Source organism: Gorilla gorilla, chromosome 13, assembly GCF_029281585.2.
Source record: "Gorilla gorilla gorilla isolate KB3781 chromosome 13, NHGRI_mGorGor1-v2.1_pri, whole genome shotgun sequence".
In the NCBI taxonomy this organism is placed as follows: Eukaryota; Metazoa; Chordata; class Mammalia; order Primates; family Hominidae; genus Gorilla; species Gorilla gorilla.
In genome coordinates this window covers 89,132,378-89,144,250 of record NC_073237.2, presented here as the reverse complement: position 1 = coordinate 89,144,250, position 11,873 = coordinate 89,132,378, and the positions used below count along the sequence as shown (strand labels likewise).

General features: G+C 48.4%; 1 protein-coding gene across 1 annotated transcript in view; it reads left to right on the top strand.

Annotated features, from left to right (window-relative positions):
• Positions 1-11,499: 11,499 nt before the first annotated feature.
• IPPK (inositol-pentakisphosphate 2-kinase) overlaps positions 11,500-11,873 on the top strand; it is a 55,975-nt gene continuing 55,601 nt past the window's right edge. The window contains exon 1 of the mRNA XM_004048263.5: positions 11,500-11,859. Coding sequence (XP_004048311.1) covers positions 11,779-11,859 — 81 coding nt within the window. The 5' untranslated portion in view covers positions 11,500-11,778. The remainder of the gene's footprint in view (positions 11,860-11,873) is intronic.

Genomic DNA, 11,873 nt, shown 5'->3' with positions numbered 1-11,873 from the left:
GCCTCAGGAATGGGATCAGTGCCCTAATAAAGGAGGCCTCAGAAAGCCGCCTTGCCCCCTCCACCACCTGCCCCTTCCACTATGTGGGGACACAGTGAGAAGGTGCTCTCTATGAGGTAGGGGCCCTCTCCGCATGCCAAATCTGCTGGCTCCTTGATCTTGGACTCTCCAGCCTCAAGGACTATGAAAACACATTTCTGTAGTTTATAAACCACTCAGTCTAGTATTTTATTATAGCAGCCCAAATGGACTAAAACAACCAGTCTGCCAATTCAAATATTAATCTCATCCAGAAACACCCTCACAGACACACCCAGTCAGGTTAACACATGAAATTCACCATCACAGCATCCTACAATGCCCAGAACAATGCCTTCCACAACTCGTAATTCTTTGGTCCAAATGTCAGTAGTGCGGAGATTGAGAAACCCTGGCGCAGAGGAAGGAGCTGCATTTATCTTGATACAAAGGCGTATCTAGGATAAATTTCTATGAAAGGGTGTTTGCACACTTTATATTTTAATAGATATTGCCAAACTGTCTCTGGAAGGATTGCACTAGGTAAGACTACACTCTACAGTGTACAAGAAGGATGTTTGTTATCTCATGGCCTCTCCACCAGTGGTTATTGTCAAGTGTTTGTGCTTGGAACATTTTTTTCTCATCAGAGAGCTGTAGAACCAAGCCTTTGACCAGCAAATCCAGGGACTCTGTAGCCTACTAGTTTTAGCTGTTTTCTAATTATTTTTATAATACAATTCACTGGCTGCTAATGTGGTGAAGCAGGTTCACATTCCTGAGGGCTGAGAGTCGTTTCTGCGTGTTGGGGCTGATTGTAAGCAGCTTGGCTGGGTCTGTACAGTGCTAACTTGAGGTGGTTCCCCTTGAAAGAGGCCAAGGACAGAACTCATTGGGGTTGTCCACTGGGCTGGGGAAAGACATACTTCCCCTGGAGTGGGAACTTACAAGAGGGAAGAGAAGCAAGGCTCAGCAAGGGGCTGGGTCCCAGGCATCTTCACGGAGGCTGCCCTGGGCAGAGAGGCCTCCCCAGGGAGCAGCCCTAAGCCAGGCACCCCCTTCCTTCCCTCTGCCTAGCCCTGCCTGTCACCTCCTCTAACTTCCATCCCTGGGGGACTCTGCTTCTCCTTGGTCCTGCTAGCAGGAGCATCTTCCTGGAGCCAAGTGGGGCCCCAAGGGAGGTCTGGTCAGTTCTAGTTCCCCACAGCCCTGCTTGCTCATGGGCCCCCATGGTCCCCGCCCTGGAAGCATCCCGTAGTTTTTGGCACCTGGTGTGGGCTGGCCCTTGCCCCAGTCTCCACCCTTGGGCGTCTCCCAGCCCTTTCCCGGCAGGTCCCCCTGCAACCCACCCAGTGCCTGGAAACCACACCAGGGTGCCGGAGGCCTTGGGGTGCAGGCATCGGCTTCATATGCATGGATGGTGACACATTCCTTTACAGTCTCTCTCTCGGGCACAGAGAGGGCTATGAGTCCTGCTGGCCAAGCCTGCCTACGCCATAATCCAGCTCTTTGTCACTGCTGCCTACAGCACTTGCATAACCCTGTGACTCAAGAAGTTTCTGTCTGCCTGGGACCTGCCATCACTGTTCCGTCAGTCCTCTGGAAGGTTCCCAAGGGCTCCTCCCTCCTCCATCCCAGCAGGTGGCTGGCCTGTGCCTGCTTCTTTAGCAGGGTGCCCATGCAAACTCCCTGGTGCCTCCGTGTGGCCTCTCTCGGCCTCCTCTCTTCCAACTGTTGAGAGCTTCACTCTTCCTGCACACCCCCGTCTGCACCCAAGGTCTGCGGTCCTGTGTTCTACAAAGCCTCTGCCTGTTACTCTCTGAAACCTGGGGTGGGAACGCATCTTTATTGCTTCAGTGGCTCCCACTCCAGCCTCATCAGTGGTGCCCTGAGGCCAATTTCAAGCCTGTTGAACTCCAGGCTTGCTATAATGTTTCTCGATCCTTCTCTCAGCTAGTTACCTGCCTATAGAGGCTCTGTCCAGGGAACACGAAGAGAAGGGTGTCCTGCTGAGCACAGTAGGGGATGGCTGTGGCCCTTCTCTCCTCCACCCTAGCCAAGCCAGGGAAATATGTTACAAGGCCCAAGGGCTCTCTCCAGGCCTAACACCCTACCCTAGCCTGCAGAGCTACTCTGTCCCTGCAAGCATGGTGTCCGTCTCTGACCTTCAAAGTCCTGCCCGGAACAGATGCTCCTAGCCTTGTCTTGCTGATAGTGCCCCTACCTCATTAACTCTCCCTCCTCACGCTTCTCTGACACTTGCTATTTTTTGAGGCTGGACTGGAAACCAGGAGTCCTCTTATATTTGTTTTTAATACGTAAAATATGTACATATGTGCGTATAAAATTCAAAAACGAAAAAAGGTTACAGAGTACAGCTGAGGTGTTTTTTTTTTTTTTGTCTCCACCCATTCTACTCCTGGTATGTAACTGTTACCAATTCTTTATGTATCTTTCCAGAGATATTCTATGCATGCCCGTCAAAATATGTGTGTATGTTGTATATTTTTATACAAATGGTAACAATATTCAGTGTCCTAGCTTTATCTTTTTCACTTGCTGTATCTTGAAGATCACTCTGTTCTTCCCAATGACTGCATACTCTTTCATGGATAATTTAGCTATCTACTTGCTATCTTTTTTCGACAGTTATGTACATTGTGGTTATGTAGATTCTGTTGTGCAGAGATTTTAATTTTTTATTGTGATAAAATATTCATAACATAAAATTTACCATTTTAACTACTTTTTTTTTTTTTTTTTTGAAATGGGAGTTTCGCTCTTGTTGCCCAGGCTGGAGTGCAATGGTGTGATCTTGGCTCACTGTGGCCTCCGCCTCCCAGGTTCAAGCGATTCTCCTGCCTCAGTCTCCCAAGTAGCTGGGATTACAGGTGCCTGCCACCACGCCCGGCTAATTTTTGTATTTTTAGTAGAGATGGGGTTTCGCCATGTTGGCCAAGCTGGTCTCAAACTCCTGGCCTCAGGTGATCCGCCTGCCTCGGCCTCCCAAAGTGCTGGGATTATAGGTGTGAGCCACGGCGCCTGGCCTTAACCACTTTTAAATATACAGTTCAATGGCATTAAGTACATTCATAATATTGTGCAACCATCACCACCATTAATCTCTAGAACTTTCCTCATCTTGTAAAACCAAAACTCTGAATCCATTAAAAACTGGCTCCCCATTCCTCCCTCCCCCAGCCTCTGGCAGCCATCATTCTACTTCCCGTCTCTGTGAATTTGACTATTCTGCTACCTTGAAATTTTACCTTCTGTTTTGTGACAAGGTCTCACTCTGTCGCCCAGGCTGGAGAGCAATAGTGCAATCAGATTACTGTATCCTTGAACTCGTGGGCTCAAATGATCCCCTTGCCTTAGCCTCCTCAGTAGTTGCGACTACAGGTGTGCCATCATGCCTAGTTAATTAAAAAAAATTTTTTTGGAGCGATAGGGTCTCGCTATGTTGCCCAGGCTGGTCTTGAACTCCTGGCCTAAAGTGATCCTCTTGACTCAGCCTCACAAAGTGCTGGGATTATGGGCATGAGCCACTGGGCCTGAGGTTAAAATTTTAAATATAGACAAAGATGTCAATCTTTTCTCTGATGGACTGTACTTTTTTTTTTGTCTTGTCTAAGTCAAAGATGATGCTAATGCCGTGGGATGCCCTCACTGGGGTGGAGTTGGGGTGTCCCTGATTATGCTGCAGTACTGAGTTTCATTGGATTAAATTTCTAGCTGTGGAAATGATGAGTCAAGTGAGATTAGCTGCATTAATTTTAATAATATGGCCAAATTGAACTCTAACATTGGACTGTCACCCTGGAGAGCATTTTCCTGGAGTGTAAAAGAGAGGCAGGTGGAGGGTGGGTGCTGTGATTTGAATGTTTGTCCCCTCTAAAACTCATGTTGAAACTTATCTGCCATCGTAACAGTATTAAGAGGTGGGATATTTAAGAGGTAATTAGGGGCTGGGTGCAGTGGTTCATGCCTGTAATCCCAGCACTTTGGGAGGCTGAGGTGGGCAGATCACTTGAGCCCAGAAGTTTGAGACCAGCCTGGCCAACATGGTGAAACCCTGTTTCTATTAAAAATACAAAAATTAGCCAGGTGTGATGGTGCGCACCTGTAGCCCCAGCTACTCGGAAGGCTGAGGAAGGAGAATCACTTGAACCTGCAAGGCAGAGGTTGCAGTGAGCCGAGATCGTGCCTCTGCCTTCCAGCCTGGGCGACAGAACAAGACTCCATCTTAAAAAAAAAAAAAAAAAAAAAAAGAGGTAATTAGGCCATAAGGGCTCTGTCCTCATAGGTGGGATTAATGCCACCATAAATGGGCAAGTTCTGCCTTTTGGCTGGAAGCGCCATCTTCCAGTAATTTGCCAAAATGATGAACACAAAGGGAAGAGAAGAGGGGCCCAGCATATGTTATCTAAGCCTTTTAGAAAACAAGAAGTTATTCCTTTGTTCACATACATGCAAATCTATAAGAAAGGTGATATTGTAGACATCAAAAGAATAGGTACTGTTCAAAAAAGGAATGCTCACAAATGTTACCGTGGCAAAACTGGAGCAGTCTACAGTGTTACTCAGCATGCTGTTGGCATTGTTGTAAACAAGGGCAAGATTCTTGCCAAGAGAATTAATGTGCGTATTGAGCACATTAAGCTCTCTAAGAGCCAAGATAGCCAAGACAGTGAAGGAAAACGATCAGAAAAAGAAGGAAGCCAAAGAGAAAGGTACTTGGATTCAACTGAAGCGCCAGCCTGCTCCACCCAGAGAACACTTTGCGAGAGCCAGTGGAAAGGAGCCTGAGCTGCTGGTACCCATTCCCTCTGAATTTACGGCATAATAGGTATTACAAAAATAAAAGACCACTGGACTACAAAAAAAAAAAAAGATATAAAAAAATCAAAGGGCAAGTTCTGTCCTTTCTTACTCTCTTTACCCTTCTGCCATGTGATGCCTCCCATACGATGACACAGCAAGACCCTTGCCAGATGCTGACATCTTGATATTGGACTTGCTGTCCTCCAGAACTGTGAGCAATTAGTTTCTGGTCATTATAAATTAGCCAGTCTGTGGTATTCTGTCATAGCAGCACAGGATGGAGAGCTGACACTGACAAGACCCCAGGAAAGTGACTGCTAATCCAGGTAACAGCATGCCCATCTTTGTATTCCTGTGTGGGAAGGAGCCGTGTGCTGAGGCCCCTGACTCACCATACTGGGAGGACCCCTCAGAATCTGTGGGGTTGCCTCAGGACAGCAGGGTCTTATCCCATGGCAGGTTCAGGTGAACCAAATACCTGCATCCGCCCTCAGGAAAGCTGCCCCAGTTCCATCTGGCTGGGCATCCTGAGGCTGCTGCATCAGGGCTCTGTTCTTGTTTCTGATCAGACAGGTAAGTCACATCTTTTACGCAAAATTCAAATGTTACAGAATCATGTAGCATCATCAGTGCACATCGCCAAAGGAAAGCTCAGTTAACAATAAGACACATATTCCTTTTCTTTTCCATTCAAACACATTTGTTCCTGTGTTTAACAATGTATCGTGGCCATCTTGCATATCTAAACATAGAGCTAGGTCTACCTATTTAAGAAATGTGTGAGGATTGGCCAGGCGTGGTGGCTCACGCCTGTAATCCCAGCACTTTGGGAGGCTCAGGCGGGCGGATCACGAGGTCAGGAGATCGAGGCCATCCTGGCTAATGTGGTGAAACCCCGTCTCTACTACAAATACAAAAAATTAGCCGGCTGTAGTGGTGGGCACCTGTAGTCCCAGCTACTCGGGAGGCTGAGGCAGGAGAATGGTGTGAACCCGGGAGGCAGAGCTTGCAGTGAGCTGAGATTGCGCCACTGCACTCCAGCCTGGGCAACATAGGAAGACTTGTCTCAAAAAAAAAAAAAAAGAAAAAGAAATGTGTGAGGATTTATTCATTTTGTGAAATTTTAGAGAAGTGGTATATGAATATGTTCTCTGTGAAAGAGTCAACAATATAGAAATGTAAGAGGAAAGTTGGCTGGGTGCGGTGGCTCACGCTTGTAATCCCAGCACTTTGGGAGGCCGAGGCGGGCGGATCACTAAGTCAGGAGTTCGAGACCAGCCTGGCTAACACAGTGAAACCCCGTCTCTACTAAAAATACAAAAAATTAGCCAGGTGTGGTGGCGTGCGCCTGTAGTCCCAGTTACTTGGGAGGCTGAGGCAGAAGAATTGCTTGAACCCGGGAGGTGGAGGTTGCAGTGAGCCGAGATTGCGCCATTGCACTTCAGCCCAGGCAACAGTGCGAGACTCTGACTCAAAAAAAAAAAAAAAAAAAAAGAGGAAAGTGAATTTCCTCCCACTTTCCTCTTTCCAGTGGGGCTAATATAATAATCTCTTTTCCTTTTTCGTTTCATTTATACACATTCTCACACATTTGTTTTACTTAACCATAGGCTTTCAACATCTTTCAGGTCAGTACAAAACAGGTCTAACATATATTTTTACTAGCTGTATGGTTTTTCTGAGTATGTCACCATTCAGCGATTCTGAGACTCATCTGGGAACTTGTTAGAAATGCGGAGGCCATCCTGAAGTGTCCCAAGCTGAAAACCAAGTCCTGTCATCACTCCTCCTGTCTGTATGAACACCCTGTACCTATCTCTGAGTATTTAAGGGAGAGTTCCATAGGATTAAATTTCTAGCTGTGGAGATGAGTCAAGTGAGATTAGTGGCATTAATTTTAATAATATGGCCAAACTGAACTTTAACATTGCAATGCCTCCCCACCCTCACCAGCAGTGCATATGTGTGCTGTCTGTCCCCTCCCCATCACCCATGGCAAACACTGCCTAAGACTGTTTCACCACACTGATATATGAGACACTTCATTATTTGTTTTTTGTTTGTTTTTGAGACAGAGTCTTGCTATCACCCAGGCTGGAGTGCAGTGGTGCGATCTTGGCTCACTGCAACCTCCGCCTCCTGGGTTCAAGCAATTCTCCTGCCTCAGCCTCCCAAGTAGCTGGGATTACAGGTGCCCGCCACCAAGCCTGACTAGTTTTTGTATTTTTAGTAGAGTTGGAGTTTCACCATGTTGGCCAGGCTGGTCTTGAACTCCTGACTTCAAGTGATCCACTCACCTGGGCCTCCCAAAGTGTTGGGATTACAGGCGTGAGCCACTGTGCCTGGCCGACACTTCATTATTTGAATTTCAATTAATTATGAAAGGAGCTGAACAATGAGTGTCTTCTTTTTCTGTAAATGAACTTTTTATTTTGGGATTAGATTTACACAAATGTTGTAAAGGTAGTACAGAGTTCCTATGTGCTCTTCACCAGCCGCCCCCAAAGTGAATACACATAACTGGCACATGCCCAAACAAAACAACTTACATCAGTACACTACTATTAACTAAACTTTAGGTTTTATTTGGATTTTACCTGTTTTCCCATCAATGTCTGTTTCTGTTCCAGGATCCAATCCAAGATCCCACATTGCATTGAGTCATCATGTCTCCTTAGGGTTCCCTGATCTGTGACACTTCTTCAGTTTATCCTTGTCTTCCATGACCATGGCAGTTTTGAAGTCCTGGTTAGACTGGGTCAGTCTCCCGTTCCCCCAGATCCTTCCTTCTCCTGGTCGGTCTCTCAGTATGAACTGTGTGAACTGTGTGAATTGTCCCTCAATTTGGGTTTGTTTAATGTTTTCTAATGATTAGAAAGGGCTTATGGGTTGGGGGGAAACGCCACAGAGGTGAAGTGCCTTCTCATCATGCCATGCCATATTGTGGCAACACATGGTATCACATACTTTCTTAGTAAGGAAAATTCCGAACACACATAAAAATAGCAAGAGTAGAGTAAGAACTCATTACTTGGTACTCCACAATTACCAGTGCTTTTCCACCCTGTTTCTGGATACTTCTCTTTTCCTTTTTTTTCCAGACGGAGTCTCACTCTATCGCCCAGGCTGGAGTGCAGTGGCGCAATCTCAGCTCACTGTAACCTCTGCCTCCTGGGTTCAAGCTATTCTCCTGCCTCAGCCTCCCGAGTAGCTGGGACTACAGATGCCCGCCACCACGCCCGGCTAATTTTTGTATTTTTAGTAGAGACAGGGTTTCACCATATTGGCCAGGATGGTCTCGATCTCCTGACCTTGTGATCTGCCCGCCTCATCCTCCCACAGTGCTGGGATTACAGGCGTGAGCCACCGTGCCCGGCCCTGGATAGCTTTTCAATATGGTTAGAAGACATTTTCACTTTACTTTTCTGTTCTCTTCTCCATCCTTCCTTCTTCCCTCCCTTCCTCTATCTTTCCTTTTTAACACAAAAGGAGAAAGCACTAACAGTGTTGGCAATCTATATTGGACCTAGATAGAAGAGCATAACACATCTAATTAAATTGCTCCCTCTCTTGGCTCAGATTGCCATGACAAAATACCATAGGCTGTATAGCTTAAACCACAGACATGTGTTTCTCATGGTTCTTTTCCAGCCTCCTCAGATGGGAACCCTCTCCTCTGCATTCCCACTGTTCGTCCCCATATTTGTTTCTTTTTTCTTTTTGAGACGGAGTCTTGCTGTCACCCAGGCTGGAGTGCAGTGGCAGGATCTCAGCTCACTGCAGCCCCACCTCCTGGATTGATGCAGTTCTCCAGCTTCAGCCTCCCGAGTAGCTGAGATTACAGGCACATGCCACCACATCCAACTAATTTTTGTATTTTTAGTAGAGACGGGGTTTCACCATGTTGGCCAGGCTGGTCTTGAACTTCTAGCCTCAGGTGATCTGGCCATCTCAGCCTCCCAAAGTGCTGGGATTACAGGCGGGAGCCACCGCGACCGGCCCCCTATATTTCTTTCAAAGCACCCGAGTTCAGGAGGGGAAATGGCATGGTCTGCCCAGGTGCTGTTGCCTGTGAATTTAAAAAGAATGATAAAACCAAATTTGGATTTAAAAAACCTTTTTTTCAGACAACATCTGGCTCTGTCACCCAGACTGGAGTGCAGTGGTGTGCTCTCAGCTCACTGCAACCTCCACTTCCTGGGCTCAAACGATCCTCCAACCTCAGTCTCCTGAGTAGCTGGAACTACAGGTGTGTACCACCATGCCCAGCTAATTTTTTTGTTATTTTTTGTAGAGATGGGTTTCACCATGTTGGCCAGGCTGGTCTTGAACTCCTGAATTCAAAGTGATCCACTCACCTGGGCCTCCCAAAGTGTTGTGATTACAGGCGTGAGCCACCATCCCCAGCATGAATCTGCTTTTTATCATCACCATATAATGGCAATTTTAAAGTATCAGGGATATAATACACCTCCATGGGGGAAAAAATCAAGATACAGAACATTTCCAGCACCTTAGAGGTTTCAAGGAAATATTTTAATGCTTAATATATTATTTAATCTCACCCCAACTCTCCTTTTGCAGGGTGCTGAGGAACTCAACTGCAGTCATGTTTAAGCTTCCCTGGCCTTGTGGGGGCGTGGGAAGGACTGAATTTTGTGAGCCCTAAGGTCCTCTCTCTCTCTGTTGGGAGCTACTTACCTCCAGGAGTGGCTGTTTCTGCCCCCATTTCTCAACCATCCCTGTGGAGGGTCCTGAGCCACCTCCCACCCAGCTTCCCCCACCCCCCCGGCCTCCTTTTTTCTTTTTTAGATGGAGTCTTGCTCTGTTGCCCAGGCTGGAATGCAGTGGCACGATCTGGGCTCACTGCAACCTCTACCTCCCGGGTTCAAGTAATTCTCCTGCCTCAGCCTCCCGAGTAGCTGGGATTGCAGGCGTGCACCACACACCCAGCTAATTTTTGTATTTTTAGTAGAGATGGGGTTTCACCATATTGGCCAGGCTGGTCTCAAACTCCTGACCTCATGATCCACCGCCTTGGCCTCCCAAAGTGCTGGGATTACAGGCGTGGGCCACCACACCCAGCCTCCCCCACTTTTTTTTTTGAGACAGAATCTTGCTTTGTCACCCAGGCTAGAGTGCAGTGGCTTGGTCACGGCTCACTGCAGCCTCAACCTCCCGGGCGCAAGCGATCCTCCCGCCTCAGCCCCTCAGCCCCGCAAGTAGCTGGGGCTACAGGCACAGATACCACACCCTGCTAATTTTTTGTAGAGACAGGGTTTCGCCATGTTGCCAGGCTGGTTTGGAATTCCTAAGCTCAAGCGATCCGCCCACCTCGGCCTCCCAGAATGCTGGGATTACAGGCGTGAGTCACCATGCCTTGCCCCAGCCTCCCTTTTGAGGCGTAAAATGGGGGGAAAGAGATGCTCAAAGCCTTCAGCTCATTTTCCTGAGTCACTGGCCTGATTTCACTACAATTCCCAAGGCCTGGCAAGGTGCCCAGCCGTTCTCAAAGTTGGGTCTGCAGGTCCTCTCTTTGTGAACTACGTAACTGCAGATGTTCTTCACAATGTATATGTCAACCAATGCAATATATTGCAGCAGACTGAATGCCGAAGCACATGTGAGAACCTATTAGGTCAGATTTTAAAAAGATTTGCAAAAGTGTAAAACAATACCACTCCTTTATTTTGGTGGTGGGCGTGGAATGTAATGTTTACTTTTTTTTTTTTTTTTTTGAGATGGAGTCTCACTCTGTCGTCCACGCTGGAGTGCAATGGCGCGATCTTGGCTTACCGCAACCTCCGCCTCCTGGGTTCAAATGATTCTCTTGCCTCAGCCTCCGGAGTAGCTGGGATTACAGGCCTGCGCCACCATACCTGGCTAATTTTTGTATTTTTAGTAGAGACAGGGTTTCACCATGTTGGCCAGGCTGGTCTCGAACTCCTGACCTCAGGTGATACGCCCGCCTCAGCCTCCCAAAGTGCTCGGATTACAGGCGTGAGCTACCGCGCCCGGCTGTTTACTTTTAAACGAAAGAACAAAAGACTTTAAAGCATTTTAACTTAGAATGTGGTAACATCGATAGCTGTAACCCACATTAGCAAAAGCTTGGGGCCCTCATTTTTATGAGTATAAAGTGGTCCTGAGACTACGAGTTTGGGAAATGCGGTAGCTCTACGAGGCGGTGCCATTCTTGCCGCCGCATCAGTGAATTTAGGAGAAGGAAGGTCGTTAGCCCTCTGCCTCACCGCCAAGCAGGAGCCTTGCATTCCAACTGCGTCCCTCGAAGTCTTCAGGCAAAAGCGGGACTAGGGAGTCCAGTCCTGTGGCCCAGCCACGTTTCCTCGCGTAGAACGTTGGACAATGTTTTCTACCTCACAGGACCATCCAAATGACTGCGTTAGGTATTCCCATGAAATGTACGATGAGTACACCCTATTCTACAGAAGCAAAAGCTGAGGCTCAGAGACGCCAAGAGCTTTGCTGGGGTCTCGCGATTAAGCGGTCCCAACACCCAGACACCCTGGCTACCCGGGGACTGCCGGTCACTACCGGGCGCCGAAAAGCCGCCGGCTCCTTTCGCCAGCTACACATCCGGCGCCGAGGCCGGAAGCTTCTCTTGCGGCTCCCAAGACCGCGTTCCGGAAATGAGTCGCTCTACCAGTAACTAAGATGGCCGCCGGCCCATCCACCGTCGCGATCGGTGTGAGGAAAGTGTCACGAACCCGGAATTGCCCGACTCCGTCATGGCAGGCGCCGGGGGCGTGGCTTCCGGCGGCCACAGCTTGCTAGTCGCCGCGGCGGGGTCGAGCGGGGGCGGCAGCTGACAGGCGCTCCTCCCCCGACGGCAGCGGCTGGTTCCCAGCGAGGCGGGCGGCCCCCAGCTCGCGTCCCCGAGTCCTAGCCCGCGAGGCGCCAGGGCTGCGCCTGGGCATGGAAGAGGGGAAGATGGACGAGAATGAATGGGGGTACCACGGAGAGGGCAATAAGAGCCTGGTGGTGGCCCACGCGCAGGTGAGCGGTGGACG